At 41.4% G+C, this 22,141-nt stretch overlaps 1 protein-coding gene across 2 annotated transcripts in view; it reads left to right on the forward strand.

Moving 5' to 3' along the window:
* PBX1 (PBX homeobox 1) overlaps positions 1–22,141 on the forward strand; it is a 285,383-nt gene that overhangs the window by 225,663 nt on the left and 37,579 nt on the right. For both annotated transcript variants that reach the window (XM_060090859.1, XM_060090860.1), the window contains exons 4-6: positions 6,041–6,231; positions 13,996–14,131; positions 19,189–19,348. In XM_060090859.1, the coding sequence (XP_059946842.1) occupies positions 6,041–6,231; positions 13,996–14,131; positions 19,189–19,348 (487 nt within the window). The remainder of the gene's footprint in view (positions 1–6,040; positions 6,232–13,995; positions 14,132–19,188; positions 19,349–22,141) is intronic.

Below are 22,141 nucleotides of genomic sequence, written 5' to 3' on the forward strand. Positions count from 1 at the left end.
CAAGACACACCTCCCGCTATAAGAAAAGTAGAGGGTCTCAGGGGACCCCTGGAGTCAGACAAAGTTGAATTCCAGTCCTGACACTCGACTAAATGGTCTCTGGGATCCAGTGGTCCACATACTATACCCTAAAAGCTGGTGGTATTTGACAAAGAGCTGTGGATTTGGAGTCTAGGCTATCAAAGAGCCATAAAAATCATATGAAGGAAAGGCTAAGAAAGGCTTTAAGTCATATAACAGTATATAAATGTTGTACAGTATTCTAATTATAATAGCGCCCCTCTCTACTGGAGGACCCCCCCCACATACACACACATGTGAATTTTTTAATTTAATTTTTGGCTGCATTGGGTCTTCGTTGCTGTGTGCGGGCTTTCTCTAGTTGAGGCAAGCGGGGGCTACTCTTCGTTGCGGTGCGTGGGCATCTCACTGCAGTGCATGGGCTTCTCATTGCAGTGGCTTCTCTTGTTGCGGAGCACAGGCTCTAGGCACGTGGGCTTCAGTAGTTGTGGCTCGTGGGCTCTAGAGCGCAGGCTCAGTAGCTGTGGCGCGAGGGCTTAGTTGCTCCGTGGCATGTGGGATCTTCCCGGACCAGGGCTTGAACCCGTGTCCCCTGCATTGGCAGACGGATTCCTAACCACTGCGCCACCAGGGAAGCCCCCACATGTGAATTTACATATCAATATTGCTTCCTCTGGTCAGTATGAGCCATACTACTTTATTAGGAGTCCCTTAACATCAGGCTGTCCTCCCATTATTTAGGTGACAGATATATTTGTTGTCATCTCTTTGGATGTGACATTGTCCTGAAGTTCTAAGTTAACTTACTTTCATTGAATTGTTAGGTTTATGGCTTTCTTTTCTTTTTTAAGAGTCACAGAAGAAGGGGGAGAAAAAGCAAAAAGTGGAAGACCCTATACTGTCCACTTATGACTGTCTAGGTAGAAGGCAAATGCCAACTTAATAGAAAATTTAAATTTTAAAATAGAAATAGGCATTTTAAAATTTAAAGTGAAGAAAGTTTCATTATTGCACTCCTATCTACCTTTGAAATGGATTTCTACAAAGTCCCTTCTTTTATGAGGGAAAAAGGTGTGAAGCTGGAAGCCAAGCGTGGTGAATTTCAACCATGAGACAGGTGTAGGGAGGGTTCAAGGGGAGGAAAATAAAAGCAATCTTGTGGTAAGAACCTGTGGATCATCACCCTCCACCTTCCTGAGAAAGAACAAACATTCTTATCACGGTGTAGGCTCATGTAGACATTTCCTCAGTTCCCAGGAGAGGCTCAGCTCAGGTAAGCTGGCTGATCTATGACAGCTTCCCTACCTGGGCCATCATGTTAGGGTTCAGAGTCTGCCCCAACCAATGGGATAACTTGGGAAGACACATGGGGACATTTGCTAACAAGGTCCCTAGCTGGCCTCTTGGGTTCTTGCTACTCTGTGCTTTCCCTATTTTACCTTCACTGCTAAGCTTGGCCTCTGGCATAACAACCTATCTAGACCTAGTATCCAGGTTAACTCATGCCAAACTCCAGGGGTACACGAAGAGTGTGGCTTCCTCCCTAAACCTATAACTGGAATGGATGTTAGGCTGGATGGTGTTTAAAACTGGCTTTCTTCTTAGCTCAGGTTGCCAGCAACATAGACGAACGGACTGTTTCCTTGATTTAACCCCCCCTTGTCTCATTCTTCCATCCTCATCCAAAATGACTAAAACAATTTTGTCAACTTAACTGCACTTGTTCCTCAAGGTAATTTTAAGATTGGATCCTCCAGACAGGTACTGTCATCATCTCCATTTCAATACAGGTGAGGAACTGGAGGTCAAAGAGGTTAGGTGATGTATATGGGTCACACATCCAAAGGAGGGACAGAGTTGACCCTGGAAGCCAGATTTTGACCCTTAGCCCAAAGGCTTTTATTGGAACAATACCCAACCACACTTAATATGGAACAAGTGTGGACGTCTGTAGACAATGAAGTAACCGGCTTGACCTCTCTGTTACTTTCATGGACTAGATTGATGCTCTCTAAGAGAGGCTAGTGATAAAAAACTATTCTCCTTCAGAAACTTCTCATAGATATCTACCTATTCTAAATAATAATCATGCTGGAAATTGGGAACTTAAGGAAAAACTCCATCAGTGCAGAGCAAATTAGGTAAATGTAGTAGTCGTCTGTATTTGTTATTCTTAAAAAACGCTAAAAAATCATTTCCTTATTTCTTTGGGCATTTTCTGGGTAAGAACTGAATAATGTTTAACATACTCTATGAGCTTAATAATTTATTAATATTAGTTGTATTGTTAATTATAGTAAATAGCAGATTATAAGGAAATTATGCCATTAACCTTCTAGCTAGTATGTCTGAGAGGTAGATCTTCATTTTTTTCTGTAAGCATTCCTTGCGGGAGCTTTCTTAAAAATAGGAAACCTTAGTAAAAATATCAGTCTCTGTTTCAGTAGTACGTAGATGGTTACCAAACTGACTATTTAAGAGTTGATTCTGTTGTTTTGGTTTGGTTTGGTTTGGTTTTAGTTTGGTGATGGTAGATAACCAGAGGATCAATTAGCTTTCCAGTAAGTAGCTACCATAACCCTACTCCCCCCTCCCCCACTCCCCCCCCCAAAAAAAAACCCAACATGAATCAGCCATTGTTTCACCCTGAGGTTATTAGATAAGTCTAGAGACTTTCATTCAAAAGAAAAGAAGGAAATTGTTTTCTTCATTAAAAGGGGCTGGTAAAACACTTTTTCAGCAGATCATGTTGGAAGCTAAGGTATTTAAGAGCTAGCATATTCTAATAGATAAAACCGTGATATCCAGAAACCTGAATTTTGTTCCAAGTGTTATTCTAAAAAACGATACTCTTGTAGTTTTGCAGAGTTCTTCACTTTTTTGTTTCTGTGAATAATGCTGCCAGGGCATTGACAAGGCTCAGTCTCTAAGGCCGAACCCAGGTGGGTTAGGTCCATAAGAAAGTCTTAACATCCCAGTCACATTCGTTGCTGAAATTGGCAGCCAAATCCAGTTTGAAGCAGTAAGAGAAGAAGGTGGGCTGAGAGAGGGCAGGAAGGAGGCTTCAAGTCTAGGATTAAATTGCTTAAACTCAAGCAGGATTTTCTAAGAGAGCTTCTCTTGGGTAGGCTGCTCCCAGAAGGGCCTTTGCCCTGGAACTTGGGATGTCTCCTTTCAGAAAGCGTCCACTTTCTGGGGGCAGCTGGAGGGGTAGCTCCAGGAGGTGTACCACCTTTAGGACAGTCTGCAGCAGAGTCTCCTCTGTCACAGAAACCTTCAGCCGGCGAGGGTCCTATTTAATTAACGACTGTCATCCCCACTCTTCCCAATTCCATCAGGAGCGCCTGACTTCATGGGAGCAGCACAGCTGCTGAAGGTGCCGAGCTTGGGGGAACTGAGGAGGAGGCGTGGGTAGTTCAGGTCCTGGAAAAATCTGGATCACTGTGTTCTGTCTGTCTAAAATGGACTTGGAACTCCTCTGCACTGTCTGTTGTGTGTTCCTGAGCAGCTGTGGAGCAGCTGCCTTGCTCCATCTCAGCAGTGGGTGAAAAGACTCCACTGTCTGTTTGGGGCAGAGCAGAAAGGGGCCCGGGATCCAATGCCCTAAATAAGCATCAGATATTGTGAGTATTTTTATTCACCGTAAGGAAGCATCATTATTAGCCGAGCACTGTGGCTTCCCAGCAGAGAGCAAGTGCACTTGACAATACCTCCTTCACGTCCAGTCCCTCCTCCCTGTGAGCCCCCATCAAGGGGGGAGGCTGCAGCCCAGCGGGGGATGAAGCGTTTCTCCAGAAAGCCGCTTAGGATGCCTGCAGTGTGCCTCCCCCCGCCACGCCCCACCCCGACTTCTCATAGACTTGCTGCCAACTCGCTGCCAGGTTTTCTCTCCCTCCCTTGTTGAGGCTAGGGAGAGATGAAGCTTATACTAAGGTCTTGTGTTTAGGTAGCAGTTTTCTTAGTAAGAGCAAAATGCTATTGGACCTGATCTTCTGTGGATTGTCTTCAGCATATGCCTGCAGAGTAGAAAGAAGGTATTTGTGACCCCCTTTAGTTTTACCACGGGGCAGACTGAAGCCTGGAGAGGTTTGCCCAATCGTGATCCTACGCTGGGTTTCTGAGTTCTCTGTACTTTGAAGAGATAATAATGACACAATTTATATGGCCAGACACAAAGATAGTAACTCATGTAGTCCTTACCACACCCTTTGAGGTACTGTCATCCCCATTTCACAAACAGGGAAGACGAGATACAGGGATCTTACATAACTAACCAAGGCCCCAGAGCGAAGTGAGTTCCAGTGCAGGATCTGAACGCAGGCAGTCTGTGCTCTTAGCCCACTGCTACGTTCATGTGAGTGATTTACTCCATCTGCAGGTCACTGCACAAGAGCATGGGCACTGCTAGCCTTGCTGAAGGGTTAGGAATGATTAAATCCACTCTCGGACAAATAAAACGAAGTACTGAGTAGTGAAAGGATTTGCCCACATACTCACGGAGGCAGGTCAAAACCCAGGCCTCCCAGCCTTCAGTGTAGACAGAGCCCAGTGGATGCATCTGCCTTTGTATCTTTGGCCAGCCGACCTCGAAGGATTTCTTGGAGAAATGAACAGTAAATATGTTATTGTTACTGCATAATTGACAGCTATGAAGGGCTTGGTGCTGTAAAAAACAAGGGCAATGCAGTGTTAGCATCAATGGGCGTGTTTCCACTGTTAATATTAAGTTGAACCCTTTGAGTCCTTAGTTCTTCAACTCTCACAGCATCAAGTTGCCTGTTTTTGTTACAATCTTATACAGTTTTACAACATTACTGTGAGTTAACCTGTGAGTAGATATTTTATTGAATGTTCACTAATAAAACCAGACTACAGAGATGATAAGTAATAGTAACTAAGAGAAAGGGCAGTGGTGCTCTGAGGAGCAGATTCAGGGTCTGGGAAAGAACAGACACCCTGGCCTGGATGAGGATGTGTTCAGATCCTGCCTCAGCTGCTGTTTTTTGCTGTGGGCCTTCATCTCTTGGAGCCACAGTTTTCCCAACTGTAAAATAAGGAGTTGGGAAAAATGATCTCCAGTTTCACTTCCAGAGCTGAGAGTATGTTGGTCTCTAAACTGAGAGTTTTCCTTTCTGCAGGGATAACTCCTGAATCCTCTAATTCATATTTGCATGCGGTTTTTTTTGTTTTTGTTTTTTGTTTGTTTTTTTAACCTATTCCCTTTGTGTTGTAGACATAGCAGATCTTCAGAAGACCGGCATAGGAGGGAGTTCTTACGATAAAACTAGAAGTAGAGGGCTTCCCTGGTGGCGCAGTGGTTGAGAGTCCTCCTGCCGATGCAGGGGACGTGGGTTCGTGCCCCGGTCCGGGAAGATCCCACATGCCGCAGAGCGGCTGGGCCCGTGAGCCATGGCCACTGAGCCTGCACGTCCAGAGCCTGTGCTCCGCAACGGGAGAGGCCACAACAGTTAGAGGCCCGCGTACCACACACACAAAAAAAGACTAGAAGTAGAAATAGATTGATGAGAAATCTCCCAAAAGAGTTATCAGAGCTTTTAACTCCATGATTCCACTCTTCGGGCTGTTTATGCTAAATTGAGTATTTGGAAGCTTTAACATATCAGAGATAAGGGCAAGGCAGAAAGTTCATGCTATATTTGGCCCCAAACTCTCTTTGACTGTTAACATTGGGGTGAAGGGTTGTGAAGTGTGTTTTATACTCCTGTTCATGTTCTCATCTTTCATAGTAGTAAAATCATGAAAAATAATTGATTTTGAAAAATAATTAAGAATTTTCTTTTCCCTTTAAAAAAATCTACATCATGGCCAAAAATTATAATCAAATGGGCTGAAAAGGATTTCCAGGCATCATTTATTTTTTCTGATTTGACAAAATGCCACAAACTAGCCCACTTTCCTTACCTGCACACGTCTCTAGAAAGACCTACACAGCCTCACATCAAGTGTGCTGAGGCTTGGACCCTCACCACACCCCATGTCTGTCATCCTGCCATTCCAGGCATGTAATGAGTTCACCACCCACGTGATGAATCTCCTGCGAGAGCAAAGCCGGACCAGGCCCATCTCCCCAAAGGAGATCGAGCGGATGGTCAGTATCATCCACCGCAAGTTCAGCTCCATCCAGATGCAGCTCAAGCAGAGCACGTGTGAGGCCGTCATGATCCTGCGTTCCCGGTTTCTGGATGCGCGGTGAGTCCCCAGGAGGGGTCTGTCCTTTGGGAGAACCACTGATCCAGGGTTGGAATCCACAGCTGGCCCTCTCCAAAGACTACGTTGTCATCATGTTCAAGGCTAAGCCAAGTGGTAGCCTGAGAAAGGTTCGTAGGTCAGGGAAAGGAGTGCTGAGAGGGTGGATAACCATTGGTTTTATACGGCTCCAGGAAAATGTGTCATGGGAGGGGATATTTTTTATGGCCACTGCTACTCACTCTTCATGAGAAGCAAGGATGACTTAGCTACAGGGACAGAAAAGGCAGGACTTTTTGTTTTCATACCACTAGGTGTCTCTTTCACAGGAATAGGTTGTAACTATGGGCCCATACAGGTCTTACTAGGTACTGCAATGACATATTTTCTCCAAGAAAGTTCTGATTGAGAGCTGGGAATCTTTGCCACAGTATATGTAGGCAGAGAGGGCACCCAGTTTGAGTCAACAAATATTTATAACTAGATTACCATGTGTCCTACTCTGGGCTGAGTTTTAGGGGCACAAAGATGAAAAGATGAAGAAGACATGGTCCCTTGGGCACAGAGTGGTCTGATACGGGCCAGATTTTCAATCAAGATTTGATGTTTTCTATCTGACATTAACTTGTGACCTAATTTGTGAGGTCAAAGAATTCAGTTGAAATCACGGATAGAAAGGTCCTTTACGACAAAAACTGAGACTATAAAACAAGTAGTCAGTTCTTGGTCCTCCTACCCTCTAGACCAATGGATTTGTACCAATCCCTTTGATTTCTTTGGCTTCTGTTATCCAGCCTGTAAAATGGTGATATCATATCTTTCATCTACTCTAGGGGAGTGTGTTGATAATTGATCTAATAAATAAGTTTTCAGAGTATGGATATCCTTTGTGATCTACAGTTCATCTTAAATTAGCCATCTTCTATAAATGCAGATTTCATCATTCATTGTTTCAATTCCTGAATATAATCCCAACATATGGTTTTTATTATTGAAACATTAGGTATGTCAGGGTCATATACCATTTAATAATCTGTAGTTTTGTTCCTTTTCATTCAGACACCCAAATGCTCTGCTTTTAAAATTTTTTCACCCCGGAAATCATGTATTATTCAGCTCTCTTACCTGTACTTTTCTCTCTCTTCACAAGTGTGGTCTTTACAGTTCACAGACCTCTTTAAAACTCCCTGGCACCTCCTAAACTCCCTTTTATTCACTGTGTTTTGGGTCATGTGGAATATGAAATAAGAATGCCAGCTAGCAAACTGTATCTCTGGGCTAATAGAATTCCATAGAGTAAGTCAAGAGAAAGTACAAATGAAGAGAGCTGTTCCCAGCAGAGCATGGTGATGAGTGGGGGAAGGCACAGGCCCTCTGAAGCAGGAACCCCCTGTGCATCTCCCTCGCCCCGTGGCCTGCTGCCAGCCTGGCTTCTTTAAAGCAGGCCGTTCCGCACGGTACAAAGTGCAAGTGACTGGTGGCCTGTGTCTGGGTCTTTCCCCTGTGCTGTGGCCGCTGCCACTCTGCATGTGTTGTTTACATCCCCATGGTAACTCCCCTCGTTAAAATGCTGGAGTTGGCATTTATGTTGGCAGATACTGAAAAAAAAAAAGAAAAGTTGGGCCCAGACTGGGTTCTTTTCAAGAAAGAAATCAGAGAGAAGGGAGGAGCAGAATCATTTTCTCATAGGATTTCTTCTCTCAGTAACTCTGCTGTGGCCAGCAGAAGGTCAGACTCTAAAAGACACGAAACTAGGCGAGCTTTGTACACAGTTCCTTTCACTTGCACCAGCCTTTGCCTAGATTGTTCCAGTTGGCACCAGAAGGACAATCACTGTAAGAGAGGGTCTCTTTCCTGCTTTGGCTGCAACCTTTGAATCATTGCCTCTGAGCCAAGGTTCAAAACTAAAACAACTAACCTTTTGTCTTTGTTATTAGCATTTACTTAGAGGTATGTATATTTAGTATCGCTGAAAAAATATGACTCCAAGTGCCAACCCAAGGCTAAGCAAATGGTTTTTCCAGCTCAAAAATAAACGTTTGCCTGGACTTCCTGATTGTGGTAGCTAATATCATTGCTTCTAGTTCTATCTATAATTGGGAAAGCTAGCTAAACACACTTTACTAAGAAAGACACATTCACTGCTGATGTTGATGTGCTTCTCTAAACCATGCATCTGATGGACAGGGCTTCATCGGAAAAGATTTCTTGGAAGACACAATACAAGGAGGACTTGATTTAGTAACAGGATTAGTCTTCGTAGTGTAATGGGTATGCAGAATTGAATGTTACTGCTTTGTTGTGTAACATTCCTTGTATTTTGTGTTGCTGAAGAACAGATTACCACAAATTTAGCAGCTTAGAACAACACAAAGTTATTATCTCACAGTTTCTGTTGTTCAGGAGCCTGGGCAGGCTAACCTGGGTTCTCTGCTCTAGTCTCACAGAGCTGCAATCCAGGGGTCAGCTGAGGCTATGCTCTTATCTGAAGCTCATTCCAGTAGGGGCATAATTCAGTTCCTTGTGATTGTAGAACTGAGGTCCCCAGATCCTAGAAGCTGCCCTCTCCATAGGCAGCTTACAAGTTGGCTCCTTGCTTTCTTCCTGGAGAATGTCACCATTCTAAGGCTTTAACCTAATCTCCCGTTTCATTAACGCAAAGTCAACTGATTGGTAACTTAATCACAGGAATGATATCCTGTTATTTTCACAGTGCCCCCCAACACATACACTCAAGGGAAAGGGATGTACCCCAGGGTGGAATCTTACATATCTTCTTAGGATTCTGCCTTCCACACTCCCCAGCTGAGCATTTGGGCCAGGTTTTGTCCACTCAAGTCATATCCTTTTTGTCTTCCTTATAGTGCCAGAAAAGTTTCACTTAAAAATTCCACTCATTCATTCCTTCACTCAACATTTATTATTTCAGCTTTATATCAAGCATTGTGCTGTAAAACTTGGTAAGCTTATTGTCAGGACTACAATAATTCTTTGAGAGAGAGAACTTGTAAACCCTTTTAATGGTTTTCTAGCAATACAGTAATTTTATCTTGTTTTTTAAAAATAACATCTTGCTAGAGAAAACAATAAGAACCTAAACACATGGTTGGAAGTACACCTCTGCACTTCACCCTGGTAGATGGAGTTACCTAAAATGATTAGCAAAGAGGACGGTAAGAAAGAGGAAAGGACATCCAATAAGGTCTGGCCAAACTGGCACTGTATTTAGATTCATTTACTTCTCTGAGTTTTTACTCTCTGTCAAATGCTATATTAGCCACTGGAATAACAAAGATGAAAAAATGCATGTAAATGTGGGTCCTGCCTTCAAGAGCTCATAACCTCCTGGGACACGTGCTCTTATAACAGCATAAAACTGCACATGATCACAGGAAGTACATCTGCCAAGTTTACCCAAAGGGAAGAGAGAATCGAAAATCAGGGAGAGGCAGACAGTGCTGAATCTCAGAGGAGTATGATGTTTAACAAATAGAAGGAATCACAGAAGCAAAGTAAACAACATAATTTAACTTCAACAGGCATTACTTACTGGAATGCATACTATGTGTTGGGCAGCAGGGTTTCAAATATGTGTGAAACATGGTTCCTCCCCTTGAGAATTTGCTGTTTAGTTGGGAAGACACATGTAAACTTGTGGCAAATGCTGTGGGAGAGAAATACACAGGGTGGTATGAAAAGGCAAGGGAACATGAACGCCGTTGAGTGTCTTCGGGGAATGGAGAAGCATATGATGTAGCTGGATGAAATTATGTAGAGCATGTGTAGGATTGGAGGGAAATGAGACACTAGGGAGGGGCTAGATCCACTGAAAGACCTTAACTCTATCAGCATATATTTCAACTTGGTCCTATGAAGCAGCAGAAACTCTGAGCTGTTTAAGGAGGGAATATAGTAATTTATAGTGTAAGTTCTCAAGTTGCACTTCTTAGATTCAGATTCTTGCTACAACCCTGACTGCCTTTGTGACCCAGGGTAAGTGGCCTATCCTCTCTAAGACTCAGTTTTTGTGTTTCTAAAATGGGGATAATTCTATACAAGAATAAATAAGATAATATATTTAAAACGTATAGTGTCTGGAACATAGTATTCACACCATAATTCAGCTATAATATAGTAAGGTTCAGTAATTATATATTATTTATTATTATTATTATTATTATTATTTTCATGATCAGATCCATGGTTTGGAGGAATTCCTCTAGTGATTTTCTTGAAGATGAGCTGAATTCAAAGAAACGGTAGGAGACCACTGTTGAGGTGTGTGCTTCTCAAACTGGGGAAATACAGAATAAGTATGAAAAACCTTCCCCATTTTACTCAAATATTTGGAGGAAAATATTCTTATTTTAAGATAAACATTGGTATGTGATGGAATAGACTACAGCAGGAGGTTTTGGAGCCATTTCGTGCTTTTGATGGTGTGCACCAGGGCTGTGAGTCCATGCTCTCCTTCCAGGAGGGTTGCTTGGCCATGATTTAGGGAAAGCATCAGTATGGAGTTGCACTGCCTAGTCTGTGGCTTCTTGATTTTAAATTTAAATTAATTAAAATAGAAGTAAATAAAATTTAAAACTTTAGCACTCCAGTTATATGAGCCATATTTCAGCCACTCGATAGCCACATGCAGCTGATGGCTACTATATTGGAGAACAGAGAACATTTATTTTCCTCATTGCAGAAAGTGCTGTTGGACAGCACAACTAAGACCATTATATGACAGACTGTGGCTCCTCTAAACCCATTTCAAAAATAGCAACGACACTAAGGATGGAACAAAAGGGATAGATTTGAAAAATAGAACTGGTAAGACTTGCTCTGGGGCCTACCTTCCTCAAATTCCGATTATGCAAGAGCTTTTAATACACGCCTCATTTTTAGTGGGGCTTTTTAATCCAATCTGCCCAATTTCTGATGCTGGGTGACACAGAAACTCAGCATGATTTGGGAAAGTGGCTTAGGCTCGGCTTAATCTGGACAGATGTGGTTAATACCTATGGACAGATAGTGTTTATCTAGTAAGAGAGCAAGAAGGATTGAGAATCACTCCCAGATGCTGGCGCATGCTAGGTACTCAAATATTTGAAGGAATAAACAAACAAATGAATGGACGAACAAATAAGCAAATACAATGAACTCTGTAACGATGGTTATGTCATTATATAATACGGAAATAGAAGAAAATGGAGCTGGTTTGGGTGAAATGTGATACTAGTCTTAGAAACACAGAGTTTGTTGGAAGTGTCTGGGGTATGCAGTAGTACGTGGGGCATTGGCTCTTAGGAGAGGCATTTGGTCAGAGATAATACATTTGGTTGTTAGCAACATATGTGCACAATACCTACACTCTTCACTCTTGAGTCACTGTGATTTGAAAGGTTCCATCCCTAAAATTTAATCAACTTCCACATTTCTTAAGTTTACCTGGATAACTGATGATCAAAGCTTTTGGTTGACTTGAAATAACAAATGTTAACTCACCAAGCTGAAAACACTTCCAGCCAAAGCAAAGAAACCAGGTGTCTTAGTTCAAGTAACCTTATTGTCAGAGTTATATTATTTTTACTGGGTTTCTTGAAATTCTGCAAAATCCTAATTCTGGGGCTTCAAAGGCCCTAGATTAAGACAGCCACTGCACAAGGTGATAAGTGCATCCATCTGAGTAGATGAGACCACCTAAAGGAAGATTGCACGTCACCAGGAGGAGAGAGCCGGGAACAGCTGTCTGCACCATCCCTGCACCCCAGCTCATTCCAGAGAGGCTTCCTATGAGCTCAGTTGGAAGAGTCCCAAGAAATACACTGTAATGCTAATGCAAACAACTTGCAATTAGGGGAGCCTTCAGGGGCCACTTCCCCAGGCCTAAAACAACTGTTTTCTTTAGTCCAAGAGGAAGCCAGAGGTTATCCAAAGACTAGCTTGGAGACCGGGTTAGCCACTTGGCTACCTTCCTCAAATTCCCATCATGTAAGAGCTTTTAATACACGCCTCCTTTTTAGTTGGGCCTTTTAATCCAATCTGCCCAATTTCTGATGCTGGGTGACCCAGAAACTCAGCATGATTTGGGAGGGTGACTTGGGCTTGGCATAATCTGGGCAGATGTGGTTAATACCTGTGGACAGATGGTGTTCATCCGGTAAAATCAGGCACTTTATTATGTTAATTAATCCAAGTGGGACCCGGAAAATACAATATTAGCTGAATTTCCTGTCTAGCAAGGCGATTGGTGCTTTCTGTTGGCTTAAATCAGAAACTTCAATATCCTGGCATAACCAGGGATGTTCGGGAAATTTTTTTTCCCCATAAGGAAAAGCTTTTGATAAAGGCTAGAAAGGCAGAAGTGCTAATGGAGCTAATTTAAAGATAGAGACCCCACCCCCTCAAGGAGGGCCAGCCAGCATCTGCAAGGAGCCAGGCATCCCTAAGCAAACCCCAGCTATCCTCAGGCCTTAGCAGGGAGGAGGCAACAAAGTGATTCTCACTTTAAATTAGTTCAATTAGCACTTTTGTTTTAAGAAGAAAAATGCTTTTATTCAAAAAGTGGTGTTCTTCATTTTAGCAAACCTATATATTAAAAAGATTTCTCTGGGCTTATGTTTTACCATTTAGCAGCTGTTCCTGCTTAGAAAGTGCTGCTTCTCTCCTTTCAAGGGAAGTCAAGTAGTCAGGGGGTTAATTTCCATCCATTCTCGCCCCCCTTCCCCATGCCTTTTAAAAATGTTGCATGCACTTATATGGGGATAGAACAGAGAGAAAATAACTTTTTAAAAAAATATTTATTTATTAATTTGGTTGCTATGGGCCTTAGTTGTGGCAGGCAGTCTCCTTAGTTGCAGCAGGTGGGCTCCTTAGTTGTGGCTCACGGGCTCCTTTGTTGCGGCACATGGGCTCCTTGGTTGCAGCATGCATGTGGGATCTAGTTCCCTGACCAGGGATAAAACACGGGCCCCCTGCATTGGGAAAATGGAGTCTTCACCACTGTGCCACCAGGGAAGTCCAGACAACTTATTTTTAACTTATGGCTACAGAGTCTCTGTGTAATTGCCAGGAGGCAATTTGTATACAAGAAAGAGGCTGGGTTTTGTAGTCAGGCAGACCTGAATTGATACTTTGGCCTTATAACCTACTAGTTGAGTGACCTTTGAACTCAGTTCTTCATTGGTAAATGGGAATAACCATAGCTACCTCACTAGTTGTGAAAAATGAATAATTTGAATTGATGGCTCTGAGGGGTATGTCCCAAGGCCTGGAACCTGGTAGGAAGAATCCCCACTAAGTCCTAGTATTTGTCATGTACCAGGCACTGTGCTGAGTCCTGTCTATGTATGACCTCATTTCTCCCTGTCACCCCGTGAGGTCAGTTTGACTCTTTTGACTGTCATTTGAAGAAGCTGAAGTTTGGAGAGGGATCCCAAATCACCCAGCTGGTATTCAGTTGGTCCAGGGTTCAAAACCAAGATAGTGGGATTTTGAAACTTCACACCCCTCACCACTCTGTATAAATATTTGTATAATACGTGTGATTGTTCTTCTGCTTAGTGTCCCGACAGTACACAATGAAGTATTTAAAGAACGCTTTCAGCACTGCTTTCAGCATCCAGCCCCTTTGCTCAAATCTCCTCTTGTTCACTTTTCACTCAAAAAAGTGTCTTCTCCCAGTCGTAGATCCTCTCCTCTCCCTTTTTATATGTATTTGGTGTGAACTTTTTTTTTTCCGTTGTCGTTGTTGTTTCCTTTCTCTTTATGAAGGCGGAAGAGACGGAATTTCAACAAGCAAGCGACGGAAATCCTGAATGAATATTTCTATTCCCATCTCAGCAACCCCTACCCCAGTGAGGAAGCCAAAGAGGAGTTAGCCAAGAAGTGTGGCATCACAGTGTCCCAGGTAAGAAGCCCTCAAAGGGCTCAGCCCATAGCCTGGCTGTGGTGGAGTCACAGTGCAGAGTCTTGGAGGTCTTGCTTTCCTGAACTTTCATGCCTTGTAAGTTCCATCAACTTAAGCCTTAAAATGGCAAGGTCAGCACATGGTGTGCATAAGAAAGTTTCCAAGGCAGTACCCGGAAAAACTTGAGAGGAACCAGCAGAAGTAAGAGAAGACTAAGTACAGTGTAAAAACAGGGATAGTGTTCTTCCCTCTGAGCTCTCCGTTGCTTCAAATGGGTGAAAAATTCTACATGTACTTGGAAAGCCATCTGAATTTCTCATGTTATTTTCTCAAGCATACTCAATTCCTTGGCCCATTTTTTTTGCCCAACCCAGGAACTTTAAGAGTCAGTGAATGGAACTTTTAAGTGAAAGGGACTCAAATATCCTCTCTTGATGTCCTCACTCTGTAACTGATGGAGTGTAGGAATTTTAACATGTCACTATGCCTGCATTGGAATGACTGCACAAAATGTCACTGAGTGCCCCCTTCCCCCAAAGAGCAATAACCGTAACAGGTGCCTATTGACGTGGAAAGATACATGACATAAAATTTTTATGGACCTGGAGTGTTCAGCATTAATATGAAGTAGAAAAGTCAGCAAGTTTTATATGTATCTACATTTTGTCTACACAAAGGATCCATCCAAACTTCTTACTCGGTCTGAACCTCAAATACCACCACCAGTCTCTAGTTGAGACCAGTAGGGATAGTCAAGAAATCTCTCAGAGAAAACTTTCCTCAGAATTATGTCACGTGCAAGAGAATCAAATGTACTGGTGTTTCCAAAAAGGGCAAGGGTGAGGGGGAAGTTGGGGAGAAGAGGCCTACTTTAGTGGAAAACTTCACTTAACATTTTGTAAATGAAGTAGACGCTGTTTTGTATAAACTGAGCATCTCTACTTCCTTGAACTGAATCCTGGCTTCTGCTACTCCCCGCTGGGTGCTGATCCCATCAACCTGTGTTTAGCTAAGCAGAATTAGGTCTAGTCAAAGTAAAGAACTCCACACAGGGGATCTGCAATGAAGAGATTGCCGGGCTCTCCCCAGCAATCTATGTGTGATTTTTGCAGCAGCCTTGGAAACCTCCTTTCAGACAAGGCAGAAACAATCATCTTCTTTTTAACCTGGACCTTCTTCAGGTACTTGGACCCAGCGGAAGGTCATTTCCAGTCTTGGCAACGCTGGGAAAGCAGAACATCAGTGGTCTAATTCAGGTGGCCTGATGTTTATCTAGGTTTCTAACCATTCTTGTCCAAATCTAGACCCATTGTCCACAAGGAAAGAGAACTGATGTTTTATGGTGCTTGCTGCATGTTTCCAGGTATAAACCATATTACTAACCCACAAACAGAGAATTTCAGTCATGGAATCTTCTGCTGCTAAAGTTGAAAATCACTATATTGTTTGAATTCAAATTCTGGGATTTGGAATTCCAAATCCCTACTGAAAATAGAATGAACTCTTCAGGATCTAGTCTGTATTGTATCTGAATAAAAAATGGAATCTTGGCCTATTCCAGCAATGTTCACATCCTTCATTATGGAAATCCAGGGTGCAAATAGTGTGTCCATTAAAATGATTATTTACATATATTGTTTCACCTTTCTCTTTCCCCCATCCATCCCAAGGCGATACCATTCTTCCTTCCCCATCACATCACTTCCTCCCAACAATAACCAGACTGTTCTACCATTGCCAAACAAGTTCCAGTGGGAGATAATATGATATCATAGAACGAGCATTTGCTAGGAGCATGTTTATGCTGAGTCCACCATGGAATTTTAGGAACTCACTCTTTCTATTTGGGTCTTAGTTGCCCCATCTCTAGTCATGGTTGGTTGGACCACATGATATATTAAATCTCCCTCTATCTCTAGTTCTCAAATCTAGGAGATGCCTTTGACTGTGTCTTTCTTGTTTTTTGTTTGTTTGTTTGTTTCTTTGGGTTTTTTAAAAAACTAAATTTATTTATTTATTTTTGGCTGAGTTGGGTCTTTGTTGCCGGGCACAGGCTTTCTCTAGTTGCGGCGAGCGGGGGCTACTCCTTGTTGTGGTGTGTGGGCTTCTCATTGCAGTGGCTTCTCTTGTTGCGGAGCACAGGCTCTAGGCACGTGGGCTTCAGTAGTTGTGGCTCGCGGGTTCTAGAGTGCAGGCTCAGTAGTTGTGGCGCATAGGCTTAGTTGCTCCACAGCATGTGGGATCGTCCTGGATGAGGGTTCGAACCCATGTCCCCTGCATTGGCAGGTGGATTCTTAACCACCGTGCCACCAGGGAAGCCCTGTTTTGGGTTTTGTTGTTGTTGTTGTTGTTGTTGTTGTTAATAATCACCCCTCCATCTTGAAATTCTTATATTTTGGCTTTCTTGACATTGTTCTCTCTGGAGTTTCCTCCTTCCTCTTGGGCCACTCCTGCTCAGTCTTCTTAGAGGATCTGCCATCTCTAACTATCCGAAAAGTATTGTTCTTTCATTAGCCCCCATCTCATCATGTCTTAGCCCATGGTTCTTAATTATTTTTTGAGACACATATTCTTTTAAAATCCACTTACTAGTGAGTCCTCCTGTGATTCCCAAACAAAAATATGCTTAGACACAGAAACCCATCTATTGACCATCCTCTCCTTTGATCCCAGAACAGCCCTTCCTCTATTCTAGTGCTGCTTGGAGTGTGATCTACAGAAGGCAGCATCAGCTGGGAGCTTGTTAGAAATGTAAACTCTTGTGTCTTACTGTATAGCACAGGGAACTATACTCAATGTTTTGTAATAACCTATAAGAGAAAAAAAATCTGAAAAAGAATATACATATATATTTATGTGCATATATATATGTAACTGAATCACTGTGCTGTACACCTAAACCTAACACGATGTTGTAAATCAACTATACTTCAATTTAAAAAAAATTTCTTGGGTCTCACCCCAGTCCTGAATCAGAATCTCTGGTGGAAAGGAGAGGAGGCTAGGGATCTGTCTTCATAAGCCCTCCATGCACACTTGACTTTGAAAAGCACTGTTCTACACAGTTAATCGGAGTGTTCCCCTCCGTGCTCACAGCTGCAAATACACTTCTCTTTGAATATCCCCATGAGACTTCTCTCCTGGAATACCAAACTCATATATCTTACTTCCCACTGGACTTCACCATGGCTCTGCCCACGGGCTCTTCAAACTTAACATGTTCAAAATGTGAACCAAACTTTCCCCGGAGAATCAGTGATTCCTTCTGCATTATCTGTCTCGGAGTAAGTCAGTCATCTCTGTATCCCTAGTGCCTAGCACATAGTAGACCTTGTCAATGATTGTTGAACAGTGAGTTAATTAATGAAAACACTGATTCTATACATTGTTCAGGGCATATGACATCCCCCTAGTGGACGATGCAGGAAATGCCTGAACTGACCCAGCATCTTCCCTGCATGAGCATCTATTCTCCTGTAGAAAGGAATCATCCCAGGACCGGTCCCTTCTCCACCCTCTTCCTTCTCACCTTCTCTCATGTAGCCAATTTACTGGACCACAGGCATTTTCTTTCCTCCTCAAAAGTCATTCCAAACTTCCTTCATCTTTCCCCCTTTCTTCCAGCTCATCCAGTTACCTCAGAAAAAAATCTCCCTGCCTCTTTTCCTCTCTCTCTGTTCCACTTAGAAGTCAAAACCCAACCACAATGATGATTGATTCCTATGAATAGTGAAAGTTACATCAAGAAAAGCATGAGTTTGGGAGTGAAATTAGATAGGCAGTGGTCCCTAAATGGACCCAGAAATTCCCTTCCTCTTCCAGTTTAACTCTGTTTCTGTAGGCACCAGCATTTACAATAAATAAAGCATTTTCTCTTGAGTTTTTTTCTTTCTTGTTTACTAATATTGCAATGCTATGTTTTGATTTTTATAATAGAGGCTTGGCATTTCTGCTGAAGTATTGAGCTGTATAGGTCTATGAGGGATAGCCTTATAAGATTTTTAAATTTAGCTAATGCACTTTAAAAATAAGTGTAGTTTTGCAAGAATTTTCTTTATCTGCCATTGTTGGGTTAAATTAAATTACATGTAAGCTGTGGCACATGTGTTACCAACTTCTCCTTCTCTCACCAAATTCATGGTTTGTTTTGTAATTGTATAAAACCACAATATTTTAGTTTGAAATCACATCTGAAATATGGGGTATAAAACTCTCCTTCCTAAGGCAGGATTATGGGAGTAAAACTTGAATTTCACTGTGTCTCCACTTGTGTCTGGCAGAGGTCTTGGTATAAAGAGAATGGGCGTAGAATCAAGCCAGGACAGCCGCTGTGAGCCACATGAAGGAAATAAGTTAACAAATGAAAGTAAATTACGTTTATTTTGTATATTGGGGTTAACATTTAAAGCCTGGAATTCAAAGGAATAATCAGTGCTAGGCTTCCGTTTTTCCTCATGTAGATAACACCAAGCTTTGCACAAAATACTTAGTGAAATTTATTGGATTGAATTATATTGATCCTAAGGTCAGTAGTACAATGCAGCTAAGAATCTAGTCCATATTAAAGTTATTTAACTAATAAAAATGTGAAATTAATCCATCCATGAAAGCACCCATATGTTGATATAGATTTATTTGGATATTTAAAGGTCTGTATATTTTGATTGCCCAAAGTCAGCTTTAGCATTGGTAAGTAACGGGCATTTCTCCTGAAATGCTAGGTTTATTTTAGTGTCCTATACTTAAGAGGTAAGCAGATTTAAAATGCTTGCCCTAAACTACAAGGGTCCTAGTTAAATGAGCAGCTCCTCCCTAGAAAAATCTTTGTCACAGTGTTTTTGCTAGATTGTGTTATATTAAGCAAGAGAATCTCATTTTATATAGTTGCTCCTCTCCAAGCCCTTCCTTCAGATCTTTTAATTGATGTTTTAAAATCAGAGCTAGGATGAGACCAATTAGCCTCCCTCTTCAACCCTCTCATAAGCTCTTCCTTTTCTTCTGTGATGTTTGTGCAGGATGAACTGGTAACTTTCTCGTCTTCTTTTAAACCGCTCTAGGTATCAAACTGGTTTGGAAATAAACGAATCCGGTACAAGAAGAACATAGGTAAATTTCAAGAGGAAGCCAATATTTATGCTGCCAAAACAGCTGTCACTGCTACCAATGTGTCAGCCCATGGAAGCCAAGCTAACTCACCGTCAACTCCCAATTCAGCTGGTTAGTTTTTTCTTTGAATTGGGGGAAATGTTCTCCATTTTTTATGTGCTTTTCCTACACTGGGGTTTTCTTTTAATTCTTTAGGCTATGGATGGGTTGATTTATGTACTTGATTGTCTTTTTTACTGTTGATGCGACTTTGGGTTTTTCTTTTGATTTCCAAAAAGCAATGTGTTTTGCTGTTTATAAGATGGACTTGTCTGAGGGTTTGCACTGATGTGTCTCTTTAAGTTGGACAGAGGTCAATTGGTTGGCTTTGATGAGGAGACCTCTAAATTCTCCTTTCAGAGATTCTAATAAGTAAGCTCGACTTAATACTTTGAGATAGTCCCTTGGGGTTCAGGCATTTAGTCTGTCTCATATAAAGTTGTTGCCCTTATCTATTTTGCTGTTCCTATCACATGATGTCTGGGTCATCTACTAGCATGCATTCTTTGAAGGAATATTCACTCTTCTTTAAATATCTTATTAAAATGTGCTGGTCTGCAAAGCCAACTATGGTGATTGCTATCCATTTTTTATAGCTGTCGTTATTTACCGTTTTATTGTGTTGGTTTTCTTTATGTAAACTACAAAAGAAAATTGCCAGTCATTAATTCAAATGATTCAGATTCCAGTTTCTCTGTTACAGTATCAGTCATGTGCTGTGCTCCTGGTTTTATTTTAGTAAATGTGCATTGTATCACTAATTTCAGAGTTAGGCTAACATAATATATTTTGGGGGTGTGCCTTGTACCACCAGTTCTTAATTGCCACATGTGAAAAAAATAATCAGTAATGCATAAAAAATATAACCTTGGTGTTTGTATGCTATGGAAGGCATGCATGTTGGTGCTTTTTTTTTAAAGGGAAAACCAGAAATATTTCTTATTAAATAAGGCTTTATTAAATAAGTTAGATTAAGATATTTCTCCCCATAATGAACCAGATGCATTGATTTTGGCTGTGGGGTACATATCTAAGAAAATTGATGCCCCAACTTTAAAGGGTCACAAATTAAATATGTTAGATCATAATATGACTTTTAAATCTAATTTCTAATATTTGGGGGTATATGGTGTCTTTGACCTCCCCGCTTGTTTGCCCACTAAAATAAGTCCTCTTTCTACCCTGTGGTAGATTGTTATTGGAGACATGTAAGGCTCCACACACTAATGTCTTCTGTGAGCTTCTAGATGCTTCTAACTTTTTATCATAAAGTTCTCCAAGTCACTGGGCTGTACCATCACAGCTTTCTTTTGTTTAAATGGAATCATGCATGAAGAGTGGCCTGGGCTTTGTAAACATGGATATGGTAAGACAATGTAGAATTCAATCCAGTTTCATTTTTCCCAGCACTCCAGATTAGGTAACCATGGAGAGCATATTTGCTTTTTGAGGTTTTGTGTGTATGTGTGTGTATGTGTGTGTGTGTGTGTGTTTCCTTCTCTTCTCATCATGGTATGATTGACAAAGGATCAAGCCTAACAGGTTCAATAACTAGAGAGTTTCCTTCTTCCCCATCTGGTCAATTATTAAGCATTTCAGACCCAGCAACACTAGTTGAATTGTACTGCTAGGCAGACATTTTCACTTGTCTCTTTGGAAGAAGTACAATTCTGTCAATATTAGCAAAAACACATTCGATACTCTTGCAAAGGTTATCATAATGCAAAACAGATATCAAAATGACTTTTTCCTGTCCCTGATATATCTGCGTCGCAGATGGCTTAGCATGATTTATGAACAGTCTTTAGAAGGGCCCCGTGGACTCCCTTCATTACTAAATCCCTAACTTTTTATTCTTTCCTAAAGCACTTGAAAAGAGAAAAGTGAGCATTTTAACCCCCTCGTCTGCGTTTAAGAATTATTTTGGCTCTCTTGGAATATCAGTATGTGATTACAGTTTTCTAAGGAATTTTTCTGGTGGCTTAAACTTCATGTGACTATTCTGAGCACAGAGTAAATTATTATGGAAAATTTGAGCTAAGCTTTCCAGTGGTGCCTAAGTTGTTAGAAATAATATGCAGAGGAACCCCTTTGTAGTACTTTTTCTAAAATAGAGACAAAAGAAAATACTATTGTATATGTGCAATAGCATGGAATTTTAAAAGATAAATGGTTTAACAGGAAAAGTTATAAATGGGTTTTTCTGTCTTTTCTTTGCTCTTAACACAACCCAAATCGCTACACAGATAGAGGGAGAACTTTAAAATGTTTCAGCTTTGCACATAGGGTGTTTATAATGTTGTATACCAGCTCTTTGATAAGTCCGAAGGGTAAATAATAATTGAAATAGCAAGTTTTAAATAAGAGGTTAGGAAGTGAAAATATATTTTAGTTGAGCTTAGAGTTCTGGAACCTGGGAACTTTTTATATCCTCAGTATTGAAGCAGAAGTTTTTTCCAGAAGCTTTACTAAATATAAATACTCATTTCTACTGCAAGGAAGATATTTTGCAAGTAAATCTTATTCCTTCTAGAGGCTTTTGTATGGAGAGCAGTACTTCAGTATCTTTATTTAGGCCTCTTCTAAATATTCCTGTTTGTTGATATATGCCTGGCCTCCTATTTCCTTAAGCATAATTCATAAAAATCACGTAGGGCTAGGGCCTGTGAGGAATTAACAAGTATTTTGAGATACTTGGAATGCTTCATATTTTACACCAGCAGAGTTAGGCACAATGGATGGAGCAAGGAGGAAGAATAGAGAGAAGACAAGAAAATTAAGTTTTGAAAAAAAAGAAACAAAAATGGGGACCAACTGAAGCAATAGTTAATAACTCTGGGTCCATAATTCTTTTGGAGTGACCTA

Source organism: Mesoplodon densirostris, chromosome 2 (assembly GCF_025265405.1).
Source record: "Mesoplodon densirostris isolate mMesDen1 chromosome 2, mMesDen1 primary haplotype, whole genome shotgun sequence".
Classification (NCBI taxonomy): Eukaryota; Metazoa; Chordata; class Mammalia; order Artiodactyla; family Ziphiidae; genus Mesoplodon; species Mesoplodon densirostris.